Source organism: Herpailurus yagouaroundi, unplaced genomic scaffold (genome assembly GCF_014898765.1).
Source record: "Herpailurus yagouaroundi ecotype Mexico unplaced genomic scaffold, PumYag 355, whole genome shotgun sequence".
NCBI lineage: Eukaryota > Metazoa > Chordata > Mammalia > Carnivora > Felidae > Herpailurus > Herpailurus yagouaroundi.
The window spans coordinates 3932648-3951884 of record NW_024412572.1 but is presented as its reverse complement, the minus strand read 5'-3'; the positions used below and the strand labels follow the sequence as shown (position 1 = coordinate 3951884).

At 42.5% G+C, this 19237-nt stretch overlaps 1 protein-coding gene across 6 annotated transcripts in view; it reads left to right on the top strand.

Moving 5' to 3' along the window:
* The window catches only part of DYRK4 (dual specificity tyrosine phosphorylation regulated kinase 4), a 49953-nt gene that overhangs the window by 10343 nt on the left and 20373 nt on the right, over positions 1–19237 (top strand). For 4 of the 6 annotated variants that reach the window (XM_040462787.1, XM_040462789.1, XM_040462788.1 and 1 more), the window contains 6 exons: positions 11182–11262; positions 12009–12125; positions 12870–13008; positions 14069–14229; positions 17658–17794; positions 18130–18270. In XM_040462787.1, the coding sequence (XP_040318721.1) occupies positions 11182–11262; positions 12009–12125; positions 12870–13008; positions 14069–14229; positions 17658–17794; positions 18130–18270 (776 nt within the window). The remainder of the gene's footprint in view (positions 1–11181; positions 11263–12008; positions 12126–12869; positions 13009–14068; positions 14230–17657; positions 17795–18129; positions 18271–19237) is intronic. The other 2 variants (XM_040462790.1, XM_040462791.1) reach the window with 2 other exon arrangements.

Sequence of the window (19237 nt, the reverse complement as noted above, 5' to 3'; positions counted from 1 at the left end):
AAAATGGTGCTGCTATGAATGTTGTTGTGCACATCTGCTAGTGCATATATGCAGGGTTTCTAGAGTAGACACCTAAGAGGGAAATTGCTGGGTATCAGGGTATGTAGATGCTTAACGTTACTGGATAACGCCAAACTCTTTTCTAAAACATTGGTATCAAAGTACTTGCGGCCAGCAGTATGTGTGAGTTCTAATGGTTCCTCATCCTTTCTATCACTTGTTATTGTATGGCTTTCTATGTGCTAGTTTGGTAGATGGGTACCAATATCTTAATGTATTTTGATCTGCATTTTGAGGATGATTAATGAGATTGAGTCTTTTTTTGTATGTTAATTGGCATTTGTGTTTCCTCTTCTGTGAAGTGCCTGGTTCTGCCTTTTTTGCTTAAATATTTTTTATTAAGTCCATTCATCAAGGTTTAAGTTTCAATTTTTATATATATTTTTTATTTTTCCAAGTTCTAATTTATTTATTTTTAAATCTGGTTATTTGCATGGTAGCTTATATTTTAGTCTTTTTTATTTCTTTAAGCGTATCACACATGATTGTTTTTCAGCTTTTACCTGATAATTTCAGTTTTTGGAGCTTTTGAGGGGGAAGGTTTCTGATTCTGGTATCTATAGTCTCTGCTAGTTCTTACAGTACCTTATTTTTGTGTGTGTCTGTGTGCATGCGTGCTTTGTTTTTGTTTTTAGTTTTACTGCAAGGTTACTAGTCTTATTTTACAGAAAAGGAAACTGAGCCTGAGAGAAGACAAATTGCTTGCCAAGGCCACACTATTGGCAAGTAGCAGAGTAAGAATTCCAGTGAATATCTGACTTTAGAGTCAAGTACTTTTTTTCTCTTCTGTGAAGCTTTAAAGACCTTTGATGGATGAGTTCTTTCATAAACCATCCCACAAGTGTTTATTGAGAGCTAACTTTGGGCCAAGCATTATCCTCAGTGCTAGGACACAAAAATAAACATATATATCTCCTTTTTGTGTGTGCATAGTATAGTGAGGGACATAAACATGTAAAAAGATACATGACAATAGGGCATGGTTAGTGTAGTCACTAAAGTAGAAACAAAATTCTATGAGGGCCTAGAGAAAGTTTTCTTAAGATGTTGTTACTGCCCAGGTACATGATCGGGCTTCAATGGCATGCCAATCAGCTACAGTCCCATCAAGGGGTACAAGTTATAGGGCTCATTATTCACATTTTTTTTCAAAGTGAATGATGTCCTGCTGGGGTTATGCAAAGAGGCTGTGTGGTGAGTTGGAAGGCAGGCATTTCAGGCAGAAGGAATAACTTTTGCAAATGCATTGGATGAATCTGAATCAATGGGAATAGAACCTTAGAAATCAGCTACTCTAACTCTTAGAGGATGCATAAATCTACTTTTTATTGGCAAGAATTTAGTGTCTAATTTATAGAATAAATTCTTGCTTTCTGAATGTTTCTATCTATTGGCAACTTTATCCAGGCACCATCAGAATAAAGGCATAATCTTATTTTGTATTTAGAGACCTTTGGAGGGGAAATAATCTCTTCCCATTCAGTTTCATGGCAGAACACAAAAGAGGTCAGACATCATCTGATGGCAGCATGGTACAGTAAAAAGGCACTTGGTGGCATAGATTCTTGACTCAGGTTTGCTACTGCTGTGTTATCTTGGACAGGTCACTTGGATAGCCTCCTTAGCTTCCCTTTCTCCATTTGTGAAATGAGGGCATTTGATTACAGATTCCTAAGGTGGCTTCCAGCACCATAAGTGTCCAAACTTCATTTATCAGAAGATCAGAAGGGATATGTCTCCCCCTAGGCCATGCACTAAGTCCATTAGAAAATGGCACCAAGCATCTGGGCTTTCAGACTCAAGCTCTTGCCCCTCCCTCAAGCCCTAAGGATGCCAAGGCTCTCCTTCCTCCACCTTCACCAGGGACACAGCCTGGTGGGCAGGACTCCAGAGAGGATACTGGATCAGTGAGATCAAAGTCTGGCCCTCCCAAGTGGTTGGCTGTGTTCACTCTTCTAATGGGTCTCCTGAGTCCAGGCTTGGCTGTGAGTATAAGCAAGAGGCTACTCTTTTCTGTCCAGGCATCCTGGGCTTCTTCACACACCAAAGGGGCTTTCAGGGCAGAAGCTTAGCTAGAAGTAGCCAGCCATGGGAGAGATGCTGCAATTTGCCTAAGCTCTGTGCAGTGATAGTAGCTTAATGCCTTAGCTGGGGATGTGAGGAGCCTAGCAACCGCCTCTTTCTCCCAGCTCTCATGGTGCTCTGATGGGCCTAATTGTCAAACTTGTTGTGCTCTATATAGAATCCCCAAAGATTTTTTTTCTCTCTTCTCATCACACCCTTTCTGTGCATTAATGCATTTGTTTTGAATTCTCAGTTGTTCTGGCTTCTGGGAAGGGATTATGGAGTCTGCAAGGAGGAAGCTGTGATTTGATATCATCAAACTTGAGCTTCATCCAACCCTGGCCATGCACTGGGGGATTTTTTTTTTTTTTTTTTTTAAGTAACAGGGAAGAGGAAGAGACAAGGAGGAGCCAGCTGAGAAAATAGAAAAATAGCCTGTGAGGTATGATCAAGGTGGGGTGGTATGATGGAAGTGTGCCTTTCTGCAAAGGCTGGGTGGCCCAGGGGCAGGAGACCAGGGTGGCCTTGATGCCTGCTGAGAGTCCAGTTGCATTCTCCCCTGAACTTTGCCAATGAGGGGGACACCCAGGGCCCTGTCCAAGGTAATAAGATGAGACAGTGAGCCTTGAGGTTCTGTTCTAATGAGCCCTGCAAAGGGACCTGACCTATTATCCTTTAGCTATCTATAAAGGGGCAGAAAATATACTCCCCTGTGATGGAGGGGTAAACCACACATGTTGTTGTGGGGGCTTGGCTTGAGGAGAATGCAAAGTAGAGAAGAGGAAGGCACAGTGCCACCAGGGAGAGGGCACTGATGCAGGACATGGGATTTCTCTTTCATCTAGTTCCCCAGCACCAGGAAGTCTTCTGTGAATAGAGATTCATTCATTTGCACCAAAATATGTTCTTTTCTAGGCTTTCTCTTTGAAAATGAAACTACCTTTGAGAAGAGGGTATGGACAGGGGAATTCTCTTGTGTGCATTTGCTGACTAGGAGGCATTCCTTCCAAAAGGAAGTGCCAGGGAGCAGGAGAGCACTGGCCCCTGGTGGGAGAGGAAGCCACTAGGAGAAGGAATGTGGTGACATGGGGGAGAGAGTGGACTATCAACAAGGCAGAGACGCTGACATCCAAGCTCAACTGCCTCCCTGATGGGGTTTTGGGGTGATGGTGGGATTTGGAGCCAATGGCCAAGAAAGAATTCTTGAAGACATCTTTGGTGCAAAAAAAAGGTGATTTTCTTAAAGCACAGGGACAGGACCCATGGACAGAAAGAGCTGCACTGGGGTTTTGAAGAGTGATTATATACCTTCAGGTTGGGGGGGGGGTGGTTAGGGACAGCATAATTATCTAAGAAATTTTGGAAGCAAGGTTTCCAGGACCTCGAGGGGCTAGCTGTTGTTAGAAAGACGTCATTTATTACTGTTTAGTAAAACCTCCATCATGGGATCCTTCAGATGTATATCAGGGGGCTATAAGCTTGGAATATGATTCTCAGCATAAATCTTGGGGGAGTTGAGATAAAAGAAGTTTCCAAAGGAATTTGTATATGTTAAAGTAGATTTACAGGATCCTGAGGGGGTGGGGTGTCAGGATAATATTAAGCCAAGGTTCCCTTTTGCCCCTAGCAAAGTGTCATCGAGTCAGCTGAGCTCCTAGAGGAAGGTCACTCTGCTTGTTTCAAGAACTTGTCCATAGGCTGTAGGCAGTAAGGAAATTTAATTTTTCATTTGTCTTTGTTTCCCATATCACTATGGCAAGCACTTAACCCCCCCTTACCTCTTGATGAGGGTGATATTAGGGCTCCAGGAAACAGAGTCTATAGGTTTCTGGATATTAGGCTATGGATAAAATTGCCTTTTTCTTGCAGTTTACTGAGTTATCTGTAAACAAAGGAGACTCCCATCCTGCATGACTGTGATCTCTGTCAGTCAACCATTTACTTTCCTTTCCCCTATTCTTAGGAAGCCATGGGTGTTTGAGGAATATCACATACATCTCACCTGGGTGTGGAAGGGTGCTGTTAGCCTGTACTTTGTCCTCAGCTCGTCTTATTCTCCCTCATCATCCCAGGTGACTGAGAGTCAGCTCAAGTCTTTGAGAACAAGTACTAGGGATTTCCTGCTCCTTCAGTCTGCCCCTTATCCTTCCCTTCCTTCCTTTAGCAAATATTTAAGTGACTACTATGTGTGAGATACCATGTTAGGCTTGGGATTCTGAAATAAGACTCAGATTTTTTATTAAAGGGTCTCATAGTCTGGCAGAAGAAGGCAGATGTAAGACAACCTTGTGTAACAAACCTTTGCAGGTGCTGTGGTCAGAGCAAGTATGAAGCATGGGGTAGTGGGAAAGTTACACATGCAGTGGCTATGGAGGCTTCATGGAGAATGTGGCATTTTGGCTGGGACTTGAACTTGGAAGTTCAAGGACAATGACAAAGTTCAATGACAAGGACTTGGAATGGAGGAAGGTGACAACTGGGCAATGAGAGAATATTCCAAGCAGAAACAGCAGGAGCAGAAGTGCTGAGATGTGAACCAACAAAGTGTTTGAGACTTCAAGGCATTCATTATTTCTGGAGCCAAAAGGTCAGGGCCAAGGCCATGACAAGGGATGAAGCTGGGAAGGTTTCTATGCCAGGACATCCATGCCCTGGGAAGTCATTGGGGAAGTTTAAGGAGTGCAGCAACAAGATCAGAGGTTCATGTTTAATTTATGAGGTCTTAGGCAGTAGAGGATGGATTGGGAAAGGGGCAGGGTAGTGCTTAGGAGACCATTACAACAGGTGCCTAAACTAGGGATATGGTGGGCAGAGTCTTGGAGGGATATCTCCATTCTCACACAATTATGCCACCCATGGTAGGAAATCATAAATGATAATTTGCAAGTTTCTGAAAATATTTTCATTCAGTCCTGCAAGTGGGAGGTTGTGCTTACTGCAGTCAGCTTGTGTTGAATAATCCACATTTATAACAAAGGCACGCCCCTGTGACAACATACGAAGAGGCAGCCTTCATTAGAAGCAGCCTATAGCTAATCCCACTGTACCAGCAAGGAAGATGACATGCCCTGCCCCCATCCCAGACACCCAGCAAATGCAAGATTGTCTCTGCAGGTGGTCTCAGCTCAGTCCAGGCTCTTGTGACTATGGGTGCCATGGATGTTAACAGATGGCTAGGCACTGTGGGGACCCCCCTACACGAACCATCCAGAGGGAAAACTCTTGAGGGGCCTCATGTTTGTTGCCGTACACTCTTGCTGAGGGGAGATAAGAATTCACAAAAAATAAGGAAGGAAACATAAACATCAAGGACATAAAAGAAAGCCAACTTCAAGGCAGGAAGAGATGACTTCCCAAGGAGGGGATGGCATTAGATTGTGGCTCCCGTTCTGGCTGCACATTACTCACTTGGGAAACTTTTTAAAAAATACAGGTTTCTAGGCCCCACCACTGAGGAGTCTGGGGTCAGGATGGAGATTCTACATTTTAAGAGCTTTTCAGTAAATTTGAAACCTCTGGACTGTGTGATCTGTGCTTAGCACACTGCCTGACACATAGATACGCTCAGTAAATATGTTAAAAATGAATGCATCAGTAAAGTCCACCCCAACTCTGTGATTCTGTATATCCTCCTGGCCTGGGAGGCAGGACCTAGGTGTTCCTGGAAGAATCCTTGAGAGCAAGTCACAGGAATAAGCAACTGGAATGGTTTAGCACCTGTTACCTCTTTTGCCTGAATGTTGGGGATGTGGGTGGGGGGTGGAGCTTTCAGCTGGGTTTCAGCTTTCCCACCTTCCTCGAATTAGCTTTTAAGCCAAACTCAGCTTTTATTTGAGAAAGGCGAGGTGGCTTTTGCAAAGTAGTGAGATAGAACTTGCCTTTTCCTTTGGCTGAGAAAACAAAAGAAGTGTGAGAACCTAAGAGTCTCTAGCTCAGAAGACAGAGACACAAGAGAGGTAGAGGAGGGGCCCAGGGTCAGGATTTGAGACTCCAGGCTTCTGATCGACCAGCTTTCTCACCATGCATATTGGGGCAGTGCCTAGACCCTCTGGATCATCACCCAGTGACAGCAAGAATAGCTGGAGACCCCAGGAGAATCCCAAGATTTGAATATGGGCCTAGACGTGGGGGAATCTTAGCAACCTGAGCCCACTTGTGAACACAGGGGTCTCCTAGCAACTTGAGCCCACTTGTGAACACGGGGGTTCCCCTCCCTTCTTTCGATCTGTACAGTGCAGTGTCCATGCTCTGAGGCTCTGAGTCCAGGTTCCTTGACAGTGTCTTCTCAGGTCTGATTCTGTTTCAGGCTCTCACGGAAAGAGTGCCCCCTGCCATTGTCACTGCCTTTCCCTGCTAGTGTTGCAATGAACCATTTAGAGTTCTTTGTTATAATATTGTTTTTAAATAACGGTATTTTTAAATTATAAAAGCAGTACATGTTTGTATAAGAAATTTGGAAAATAGAGGAGCTTCATAGTTCAATCCTGGCTGTTGAGAAGGCCTCCAAAAACAGTGATGCTCATAACAAGAAGCCGTGAAAGGGCCCTGGTGGCATCCTCAGATATCTTGTCTTTTTATCTCCTGGCTCCTCCAGAGGCTTCTCTAGTTTTGGGCCAGTGCCCAGGTTTTAGACAGCATAGGAGTCACTGCCTATGCTATGTACCCTGTGAATAAAACATTTTTTACACTGAGAACGCTAAATTTGGAGATAGATCTCATGACTGTTAGAGATTCCTGTTACATTGGCTCAGAGATTAGTCAGGGATCATAGAACAGTGCCACAAAGCTCATGGTCTTAAACGAAAAATTCTGCTTTGCCACTGTGAATATGGGAGATCACACCCTCTTCTTCCTGCCTCCTGGGGATACCACGATAGAATGAAATGTTGTTATGGGCCATCGTGTGTCTCTCGAGGAAGCTGCTGGAGACAAACAAGCAGAAAGTTTGTAAACTTGTGGGACACACTGGTAGAGGTGTGCACAGTTGTAGAGATCAGCAGCCCTCAGGGCAGATGAGCCTGAGGCAGCTGGAACCCTGTGTTGGTAGCATCTGTCTATGAGCTGCCCCCTCTTTTTGCCCCAGAGTGTCACACAAATATAATTATTTATGTGTGGTGTGGTATGACAAAGTTGGGAAACATTGTTCTATACGATGGTCCTCAACGTTGGTTCCATGAGAGGATGACGGGTGCACTCAAGATGCACTCCTAGGGGTCACTTGAATGAGTCTTGAGACAGATAGGACTTTGGAGGTTACATCTTGCCCACTCATCGAGTCCATGCACATTTCTCACAGGTGCTCATTAGGTGGACTTGGCACTTCCAGTGATGGAGAACTCACTACCTCATAAGAACTCCCGTTCCATTTAAGCTCTAGAAAATCCTTCTTTTTATTGAACTCGAAACTACCTCTCTATAAATCCCACACTTTGACCTCATTCCATCCTTCAGATCACGTAGAGCAAGTTCATACTGAGTCATAAGCAATAGCCCTTCTGATATCACCCCTCCCCTCAGGGGTTTTGTTTGTTTTATTAATATACTTATTTAAGATCAGTTTTAGACTTGCAGAAAAGCTGAGAAGCTACTACAGAGTTCCCTTATACCACTCCATACCTCACACCCAGTTTCCCCTACTATTAAAAATCTTGTATTTGTGTGGTATTTTAGTTACAACAATGAACTGACAGCGATACATTTTTAACTAAACTCCACACTTTAGGCAGATTTCCTTAATTGTCACTTAATGTCCTTTATCCATGTTCCTATGCAGGATGTCACATTACATTTCACTGTCATGTCCCCTTAAGCTCCTCTTGGCTGTGATAGTTTCTCAGACTTTGGTTGTTTTCAATGACCTTGCCAGTTTTGAGGAATACTGACCACGTATATTGTGGGTTGCCTTTCTATCAGAATTTGTCTGTTTTTCTCATGATGTGATTGGGGTTGTAGGCTTTGGGAAGAAGACCACTAAAGCAAAATGCCATTTCATCAAATTATATCAATGACACCTACTATCTACATGCTTCATGGTTGCTGATGTTGACTAGATTACCTGGCCAAGGTAGTGTTTGTCTGGTTTCTCCTGTAAAGTTGCTTTTGTTCTCTTCTTTCCTTGTTATGCTTTTGGGAAACCAGCCACTATGCACAGCTTAAGAAGTGGGGAGTTGTGCTCCCACCCTCTGTGGTGGAGTATCTGTATAATATATTAGGTACTCTTCTGCTTGGAAGATTTGTTTCTTTTCTTCTGCCAATTTCTTTATTAAATCATTCATTTATATCTGTATGGATTCATAGATATTTGCTTTAAAGTTTGTGTTACAAACCAACACTATTTTGTTGCTACAATTGTTCCAGCTTTGGCCATTGGGAACTTTTTCAGCTGGTTCCTATGCCCCTTTGACACACTCTCATCAATGTGTTTTTTTGTTTTGTTATTGTTTTTGTGTTTTTTTTACTCCTTCCTTACTTTATGTCACTAGAAGATACTCCAGGCTCATCTTGTACATTTTTTCAGTCCTAGAACCAATCATTTCTCTAAGGAGCTTGGTTCCTTTTACTGGAGAATGGCATTAAAAACCAAGCTGTGAGTGTTAGGTTCCCTTGTTTCTACTGGGGTGTTATTTCTTTTAGGACCTCTCAAGCTAATAAAACAAAGAAATGTGTGTGCATGTGTGTGTGTGCACACACACACGCACACACACGCACATGTATTAACCCTTACATATACACATATTTATAAATATAACTATGTGTAACCATTTGTATGTACATTGAGTTAAACATGAGTTCCTACTTATGTCTCCAACTCTAATCTATTATCACATAGTGATAATGTTGATGTTGATCTTGATTATCTATAAATTCCAGTCCAACATTGGGAAACCTGGTTCCTGTCATCTGTAGTCCATTTATTTAGTCATCTGATTCCAGTGTATATGATGGCAGTATCAGAATTGTTAACCTCCCAGATATTTTATTTTATCTTCTCTCATGTTAAACATCTTCAATTCCTTTAACCATTTTAAGTTCAGCATCATCTTGCTCATTCTCCATCATTTCTAAGTCCATGATTTTCTTGTTTCATGAGAAATAACCAAAATCACTCTTCATTTTACAAAAGAGGAGAATGAGGTCTAGCACACACTTACCCTTGGCTTATACAAGGCACTGGTTTAAGCACTTTATGCATATGAACTCATTTAATACTTACAACAACCCTAGGAAGATGGTACTGTTATTATCTCCATATTACATGAAAAAAAAAGGTTAATAACTTGCCCCAGGTTAAACAACTAATCAGTAGTGGAGCTGGGATTTAAAACTAAGGTCTGATTTCAGAGTTTGTCTAATTGTTATTTTATGCCACATTGCTGCTAGAAGGGTCTTTCTGAAATACTGCTCTGCATATGTAACTCCCAGCCTTACAAACTGTCAGTGATTCACTATTGCCCATTAGATAAAGATCACATATCTTACCTTAGCATTCAGTGCCTTCCACAATCCAGTGTACCCTCTGCTCCAGCTTACCCAGCATGAGCAGTGGAAACCCTCAGAGCATTCCCAGATATTGTCTCACCTAATGAACATGCTCTCTACCCTTCCTCCCAGTTAAAGCCCAGGCCAAGTGACACCCTTTCCACAAAGCCTCCTCACATCCACTTGGGAAGACTTTATTTACAGTGATCTCTTCCTTCTTTGTTGACACTCAATCTTCATGCCCTTTGTTTGGTATTTAGTTGTGTTTTGTTAATATATTTTTTTCTGTCCAGTCTCCCCAACTTGTTCTCAATGCTAGCTTGTCATTGTTGGTGATTGTTATAAGTTTTAGTCCCACAAACTTATTTGATGAGAAGTTGGGACTCTGAGATTTGTGACTGCAGTATTTTCTCAGATAGCATCATTGCCTTTTCAATAGACAATCAAATCCTGCATTAGTATATGTTAACGAATCAAATTAGTTTGGTGTAAGGCTATGCAGACCATTCTCCCTCAGAGCATGTCCCTATTCTAGGATGTCAAGATGTACTATTCTAAATGGTTCCCTTCATTATAGCTCTGTAGAGTGCTTAGCTATGCTGGATGATATTAAAGTACTATACCCAGTTCCTATTTCAGTGTGGCCAGTATACCAAATTTTATAGAAGTGGATCTGGCACCAGCTTGTCTCAGCTTTGGGTAAGTGTCATTCAGTTCCCTAAGAGACGGCTGGAAGGAGGGACCCATGAGTTCTGCTTCAAAGAGCAGAACCTAGATTCAAACTGTAGCCTGTTTTTGCCAAACTTTAGTCATTTCAGTGCCACCTTCATGGTTTTTGCCATATCTCCATAACACTCACACTTTGTTTTTGTTTTTGTCTTTGCCTTAAAGTTTAATATCATTTTACATAGTAACAACTATAATATTACAGGTTTAATGTGCTATAGTTTTTACGTGGATACTAAAATAAATGCATAACCATTAGATAACTGTTATTTTGTATTATATACAATTATGTCACACACTTTCCTTGTGTGCTTGCCACCCTTTGGGGGACACAGCTCTGCTGTTTTGGTCTTTTTCCTCCAGACCCCTTTCTATATGTGAAGTCTCTTCTGATCAATCACTGGTGTTCAGGCTGGTCTTCTGTATTCTAGTGGGTTCCACTAGGGCACCTTCAGAGCCACTCTGAGGGCATAAAGAGTCCCTTGGCAAGACTATGGGCATTTCCTTCTCTGTAGAAAGAACCACTCAGCTTTTACTTCTTCCCCTATCCAGGGTGCCTAATTAAGATTTTATTTGAAGAAAGGCTTCTATGGATTTTTTTAAAAAGTATGAAAACCATAGTAAAATTCAATCCAGGATAAGCACTGTGAGAAAGAACACTTGTTTCTATATGCATTCATTCGTACATTCATTCAGTACTTCTTGAGCCTCTCTTAGCTCTTCCTAGCTTTGGGGTCAGGAGAGCTGGCTTCAAGTGTATCTTGATTGTGATAATGAAGCAAAACATATGTCTCAACAGCTTGAGGTAATAGCATGCTAAGCACTATTCCAATACTATTGTACTTGATCTAGGTTGAGTGTAAGCCTTTGGTTCAAGTCCAGAAGCCACCTCCCAAGATCAAGAACCTCAGAATGACTCGACTCTTGCCTAAGGTAGGAAGTGATACTTAGTGTGTTTTCTCTAGGGAAGGATGAGGATAGGTAGGATAGCTTCCCAGCTACAGGGTAGCTTTTCAGAGGCATTTTTGGTCACCTCAGCATAATATGATGCATATGCTCTATCCACATCACCATTGCCTCATCTCCACACAGTTTTAAATGTTGCTATTCACTAGATAGATAGATAGATAGATAGATAGATAGATAGACTACCTCTCATAATCAGTAAATCAGTCAGTCAATGCATGGGGGCAGGGGTCCAAGTGAGGTCAAATCAATAATGCAGAGGAGGTGGGAGCTTATGTTATACCAAGGAAGATGTAAATTATATAGCAGGAAGAACTGCCCCATATTATGGTGGTAAGATATTGAAATGATGATAATAATGGCTAACACTTATGGAATACTCTACATGAGTTGCCTCATTTACCTCACAAAACCCTTATGAGGTAGATCCCATTTTTGTCCCCATGGTAGTGAAGAGATAACTAAAACTTAAAGGAAGAGTTGTGTCACCCATTCAAGGTCTACAGCTGTACGTGATGGAGAAGGGATTCAAACCCACAGCCCATATGCTTTTCCACTCTATTTTCTCCACAAGAGCTTTGAAAATAGATTTAGGCCTGTATTTGGTTTAGGCTCATTCTTGCTCTGGCGGGAAACCTGGGAGAAATGACTCCCTGAAGACATAGATTTCTTGCCTGAGGCGTCTGTACCTTATCCACTTCCTTCTTATATAGAATACAAACACCAGCATTACTTCACTCCCTTTTGTGGATACCAAGGGGAAGAAGAACATGGTTAACCTCCCACACATCAGCAACAAAATCTTGCTAAAGCCACCCTTGCTGTATCAGGTAAGTACAGGGCAATGGACCTGGCCCTGAGCAGGCAGGTTAAAGATGTGACTTCAGTCTACAATCAAGTTTATGAAGGCCTAGGATGGTGGGGAAAGCACAATGGCACCTGAATATTTGGGCTCTAGTCCTGTTCTCACCCCTTACGATGAATGCAAACCTTATCGAATAAATCACTGACCTTCTTTAATCAAAATGGGCTCTCTATAGGATTGTCATGAGGATTCTTTGTGAAAAGGAAGAATGAAATGTCTGATGTACAAATGGTAGAAGAATACAGAATAATTGTTTTCCTCCAGTGTCCCCTTTTTTTATGTAAGGGCCAAATGAGATGTGAGAAAGTGCCAAGTTAAAGAGATATTATAGACACATAAGTTCACGTGTTCGTGCCCTTGGTCAAGTCACTTTATCTAGTTAGGAACTGGCCTTCTCCAGAGCAGCAGTAAAAAAAAAAAAAAAAAAAAAAGCAACAACAAAAAAACTATTCCATTTCTTCCTGCAGTAAGATGTCACTGGGGTAGTCAACTACACATGGTAATGTGCATGGGCCTCACAGAGAATCATGAGATTGATTCCTTTGAGAGGAAGATTGAGAAAACCTAATGTCTCATAATTACCATTTTCTCCATGGGAAGGAAGGAGAAGAGTCTGGCTGGATGTGGGTGTCCTTGGTCTGATAAATGGTTTGTGACACCCCGGAGAAGTCTAAGCAGTCCTTTATTTCAAGTCTCTTTGTCTGGACAGGAGAATCAGACTCACAATCAGATGTCAGCTTCTGAGCTCAAGACTTCAGAAATGCCTTTCCATTCAAGCATTAAAACCCAAGATCCCAAGCCAGAGGAGAAACCACCAAGAAAGCACAAGGTGCCTCTGACAGCAGCAGGTATGTCTCTGGAGTGGTAGCAGAGTATAGTGGGGGCTGGTTCTAGATGGCCAAGGTGTCACAAGATGAACTGGGTGGGGAGGGCTAAGCTTCCAGGTGTTGGGCCAGAAAAATCACACATCAGTTTTTGGCCAGGAGCCTCACTTCTCACAAGGTTCAGAGATTCATCCTCTATTAGAATTCAAAGGAGGAGAACCAATATCCACTATGCCGACACTATCCAATGCTTAGAGCTCTTTACTTGCAGCTTTGAAATTATTGTCCTTCTTCTTAAACAATCTCGGGAACCATCCATGACCACATCACTTCAGTTCTGAGCTAGTTCTGCCTTTACAGAGCTGATATCTGCTCCTAGTGCTCTTAGGTCATGGTTCTGTCTTCTGAGCTAAGAATATGCCATTTTCAGCTTTCACATGACTGCCCTTCACACAGGTTTTCTCTCTCATGTCTTGTTTCCTTCCAGCAGTTCCCTCTCCTACCCCACCTGCCCTCAGACCAAACACCAAACACCTGATGGGGTTTGGCAATCAGTGAGGGTTAGAGAAGAGTGAACACACATTCCTTCCTTGTAGTTGGAGGTACTCATTGGCTTAGCTGCAGATTTGAGTGGGAATATCTCCTGGGCCCCTTTAAAGTTGCATTTAAACTACCTGTCGGGTCCTTGAAGTCATTATAGTTTGCAAACCCTCCCAGGATAAACCATTTGTGTAGCCCCAAACCATATTAACTTGGAAACTGCTGCCATAACTACATACTATTATTGACACTAGGTTTATGTCTGGAATTTTTACCATGCTGCTGCAACTCATAGCTTTTTGAGGTCTAAATTCTCCCTTTCCCTTCCCTTGTGTTTCCCTCCTGATTTGTTGAAATGAATATGACACCTTAGCATTTATCCTTTACATTTTTATCCTGTGAGATTAAAGACACATGATCCTTAGTAAGCCATCTAGTTGAGGAAAAGAGTGACTGACTCATGAGCTGGAAGGGGTGCCATCATCAGCCCTCTGGGAAAATCCCCTTGTTGCCTCAACTGACAATGATAGTGTCTTTCACACAGAGGCCCTAAAGTTTTTTAAGAACCAGCTGTCTTCTTATGAACAAAGTGAGATCCTGGGCTACACGGAGCTGTGGTTCCTGGGGCTGGAAGCAAAGAAGCTCCACGTGACTCCTGAGTTCAGCAAAACGAGTTTTGATGATGAACATGGCTCCTATATGAAGGTGACAGGGGAGTAGATCATGGTATCTCCAGGGGCCTAGGGCTTGGGGACAAGAGGTAATCTGGAAAGGAAAAAAGTGTGGGGTATTTTATAGCATTTGGTGCCAATATACCTTGGACTAGGCATCCTGAAGGATTCTAGTAGGTTCTAAACCAAAGAAATGCCATGTTTAAAAATGGGAAATGGGAACATGCCATGTTTAAAAATGGGAAAACATGCAATTAATATAACAACTACTCTGCTAACAATACTGATTTCTCCAAGAGTATTTGGGGTAACAGATTTGCATCCTTGGCAAATTCCCACAAGCTCTTCTTGTGCACAAACCTGGACCCATTGGAAAGGCCAGACTCCATGGAATAAGATGCATTCTTCCCAGCATTCTCTTTTTTGGGTCTTTCATACAAGTCCACACATGGACCTCTTTCAATTTTATTTTAATTGCCATTTACTCTCAACCAAAAAAAAAAAAAAAGTTCTTGTCACTGTAGCCCCTGGTCCCTAATGCTCAACTTTCTTCAGTTTTCCAAAGATGGATCCTAGCAAAGATGAATCTCTCCTCCTTTCTGATTGTATCTGAGAATTCCTCAGGACAGTGCCTCTTACCAGCCTGAAGGTGAAATCTGGGCGGTGAAAAGTGTCTCTTTTGCTTTGGAAAGAAATGTCCACTTCCAAAGATGTCCAGATGTGTGTGATACTTAGTCCATTAGGTTTTTGGGCTGCTGGGAATTTCCTTCTCTGGTCATTTTCTCACAACTCATTTACATTTAAAGGAGACAAGATTGGTCTGTGAGGCTTCATAGAAGATACATACTTCTTAAGAGTATTTAGAGCTGTGTTTCTCAAACTTTACTATGTACACAAATTACCTAGGGATCTTGTGAAAAATGTGGGCTCTTATCCAGCAGGTGTGGGATGGGACCTGAGATTTTGCCTTTCTCAAAATCTGCCAGGTGATGTCCATGCTGCTGGTTCTTGGGCCACACTCTGAAAAGGATGGATTTAGAGTTTCTAGCACACATCCTCTATCTAGTGCCCTGGTTCTCAACATTTTTAGGCAAAGGATCCCTTTAGGAGTCTGACAAAAGCTATCAGTCCTCATCCCAGAAGAGGAACCCTGAACACACACAAAGTTTCAAAGAGGGATAGATTAATAATGGATCCTTGGTCAAGAATCACCAATGTAAACCTTACCTCCAATTCATCCAGATATCCTCAACCCCCTCCCTGCCCACCCTCCTACCTGGGCATAGAATCTCTGGGAAATTCCCCAGCAATGCCAGCACTACCTTTAAGTTAATTCACTGAAACTCAGTTCCTCAGTCTTAAATCTTAGGCAGCTATGTTACTGGTGGAGGCAGGAAGGGGGATAACATATGCTCACTGTACACTCAAAATCTCCATCTTCATTACATTCTGCACATACAAATAGACAATTCACTGAACCAAATTCCGAAACAAGCAGCCCACTGCATTCTCATTTCTATTCTGTCAGCAAGTGTTAATTTAATACCTATTTATTGAGAGAGAAACTACCATGCTGGGGCATCTGCTAGACTCTGGAAATATGAAGGGAACAATAAAAATGAGTACAACTTGATCCTTGGCCTCAAGTGATGACAATCATTGTCAAAGTTGACATGTAGACAAATAATTATGATATATCCAAACTGGTGGCCTGTGTAAAATATATACCAAATACCTTTACACCAGCATGTGCAGAACCTGTCCCTTTCCCTTTCCCTGTACATTTTTATGACAGACCTTTATAGGTGGAGTAGTCCACTTCCACATATTAGTAAAGTTGTACCTGTTCATATTCATGATCTTGATGCCTGCTGTATGAACAAATCACCACCACAGAATCACAAGCACATCCTGAGAACTTGTACACAAACATTTGTCTTTCACCTCTCCCAAATTCATGAATGTAAAACTAGGAATCAGGGATTCTCAAAGCCTTAGAAGTTCTTTTTTATAAACAAACAAATAAATAAATAAATAAATAAATAAATAAATAAATAAATAAATAAATTTTTAAATTTACATCCAAGTTAGTTAGCATATAGTGCAACAATGATTTCAGGAGTAGATTCCTTAATGCCCCTTACCCATTTAGCCATTCCCCCTCCCACAACCCCTCCAACAGCCCTCTGTTTGTTCTCTATATTTAAGAGTCTCTTATGTTTTGTCCACCTCTTTGTTTTTATATTATTTTTGCTTCCCTTCCCTTATGTTCATCTATTTTGTATCTTAAATTCCTCATATGAGTGAAGACATATGATATTTGTCCTTTCCCGACTAATTTCACTTAACATAATACCCTCTAGTTCCATCCATGTAGTTGCAAATGGCAAGATTTCATTCTTTTTTGATTGCCAAGAAATACTCCATTGTGTGTGTGTGTGTGTGTGTGTGTGTGTGTGTGTGTGTACCACATCTTCTTTATCCATTCATCTGTTGATGGACATTTAGGCTTTTTCCATACTTGCCTATTGTCAATAGCACTGCTATAAACATTGGGATGCATGTGCCCCTTCAAAACAGCACACCTGTATCCCTTGGATAAATACCTAGTAGTGCAATTGCTGGGTCATTGGGTAGTCCTATTTTTAATTTTTTGAAGAACCTCCATACTATTTTCCAGAGTGAGCCTTAGAGGTTCTTATCCAGAACCTTCAGTTACAGATGAGGGCACTCAGCTCAGAGTGAGTAAGTGACTTGTCTGAAGACACACAGATAAAGTCTTTTTAATTGAAGGTTTCCTGTTGCTGTGAATAAATACCTGTTCTCTAGTTTGCAGCCCATGAAGGGACATGGGTGATTCTGGCTCTTGGAAAATGCTCCTCCTCTTAGTTGAGAAAGAGTCTAGTTCTGTACTGCTAACTCCAAGTTAGAATTAAATCTGGATGAGTCAAGAGGAGAACCAGATCTGACCAGAAGGAGGCAGAGCAGACATGAAGCCTTCTCGGATTGGTGGAGACACATCAGGGGAAAGAAAGAGAACTTCCTCCACACTGAAGCTGCTGCTCAACTGCATTCAAGAATCAGGAAATGTCTAAACTGGAAGCGACCTTAGAGCCACTTTGTTTAATCCTCTTGCTTTATAGGTTTCCACACATGTGGAAAACTAGAGGTGGTAGCAGGACTGGGACTAGAACCCAAGTTTTCTGAAGACCATCCAATGTTCTTTGCACTGTATGACAGATAGAACCTGTGGGATTTTCCTGGCACCACATGTGGAGCCTGGGATCTAGGCAACAACCTAACCACTGCAGCAGCAATGAGAGGAGGGTGGGAGTTGCACCAATGCCTGGCAGTTCAGAAAGTTCCCTCTAGGAGTCAGCCCTTAGCTGACTCAGGGGCCCCAGTGTGAGGGAAGTCCCAGAGTTTATGGCTCTGTTCCTCACTCTGGCCTGGCTTCTGCAGGTCCTGCATGACCACATTGCCTACCGCTATGAGGTTTTGGAGATGATCGGGAAAGGGTCCTTTGGACAGGTGGCCAAGTGCTTGGATCACAAAAATAATGAGTTGGTGGCCTTGAAAATCATCAGGAACAAGAAGAGGTGTGGCTTGGCAGATGGCATAGACCATGGTGGGCGGGGGTGGGGGGGGTTGCCTGCATGACTCTGACCCCTTCATAATGCCAACCCTTCCTGACTCTGCCTTTTCTTCTGATCTTCCTCATCTTTTTCCTCTTTCTCTCTCTACCTGTCTGATTCCACGATGGGGCAAAGAGGGGGCAAGAGTGTGGAGCTTTTAGTGCTTTCTGCCCCTCTGGACAGTCTTGCTGGGGAGATGGGGAGAGGCTCGGGAAAGGGGCTTACTGCTGCAGCATGACATAACACTGTGTCCTCTGTCCCCATTGTCTGCTCTCCCTGCCACTCCCTGACCACTTCAGATTTCACCACCAGGCACTGGTGGAGCTGAAGATCCTGGAGGCTCTCAGAAGGAAGGACAAAGACAACACCTACAATGTGGTGCACATGAAAGACTTTTTCTATTTTCGCAATCATCTCTGCATCACCTTTGAACTCTTGGGGTCAGCTGCTTTTCATCTTTAATTCATTTTCTTTTGAAAAGTTGCTTAAATTGACAGAAGAAAAACTTTGAGGTCAGAACACTAGATTTTTCTGGGTGTGAATATTTAATGACTAGAGTGGACACAATGGCCACTCAGTTATCTAGAAAGCCAAGGAGCAAAGAGCTGGACCTAAAGCTACCCATCTCACCCTATCCCTCAGTCATGCCTGTCAACTGCCAGCATACCCTGGCTGTGCTGCACAAGCTCTGGGTGACAAACTGGGTGACATAACCAATACAAGGTCTCTGCCCTCAAGACTGAAACTTAGATATGTTGAAAGGGACTGTCCTTGTCCATGTCTCCACTCACTGGCTTTATAATTCTGTGGTGCAGTTGTTGGAAACCAAGGGGACAGGCAGCTAGCTTCTCAGCATAGGGAAAGAACTATGATTTTGAGAAAATAAGGATACGAGCAGATATTTTGGGGCAGGGAACAGAATCTGACTGAAATAGACTGGCATCACCTTGCTGAATATTGGAACTGGAAGGGTGTGCTAATTGGAAGGGCATGCTAGTTTGATTACTTTTCTCTCTGAGAAGACCGTATTTCACAATCTGAACAAAATCAGAAACCCAGAGTGCATTTAGCAAAGGGGGATAATTGGGGTAGGCTCTCAGAGGCCCAGTGTTATGGGATTCACTGAGCTGGTAGCCTGGGGCTCCCAGGACACCATTGCTGTCAGTGAAATTCTGGGAACCAGCTAAATTTGAGTCAGAAGGAAGGATGACACCCTTCTCACCATCTCTGATGAGTGCAGAATGTGCTCTGCTTTCCAGTAGGCAGAGATGAGTTATCTTCCATGCGTCAAAATGGACAAGCCAGGCTGCCTAGAAAGGCACAGTACACAGTTAGATGCCATTGTTCTTAAAAGAGCCCTGAGAGGTCGGGAGGGGCAGGTGTGCAGAGGGAGAATCCAAAGACCAA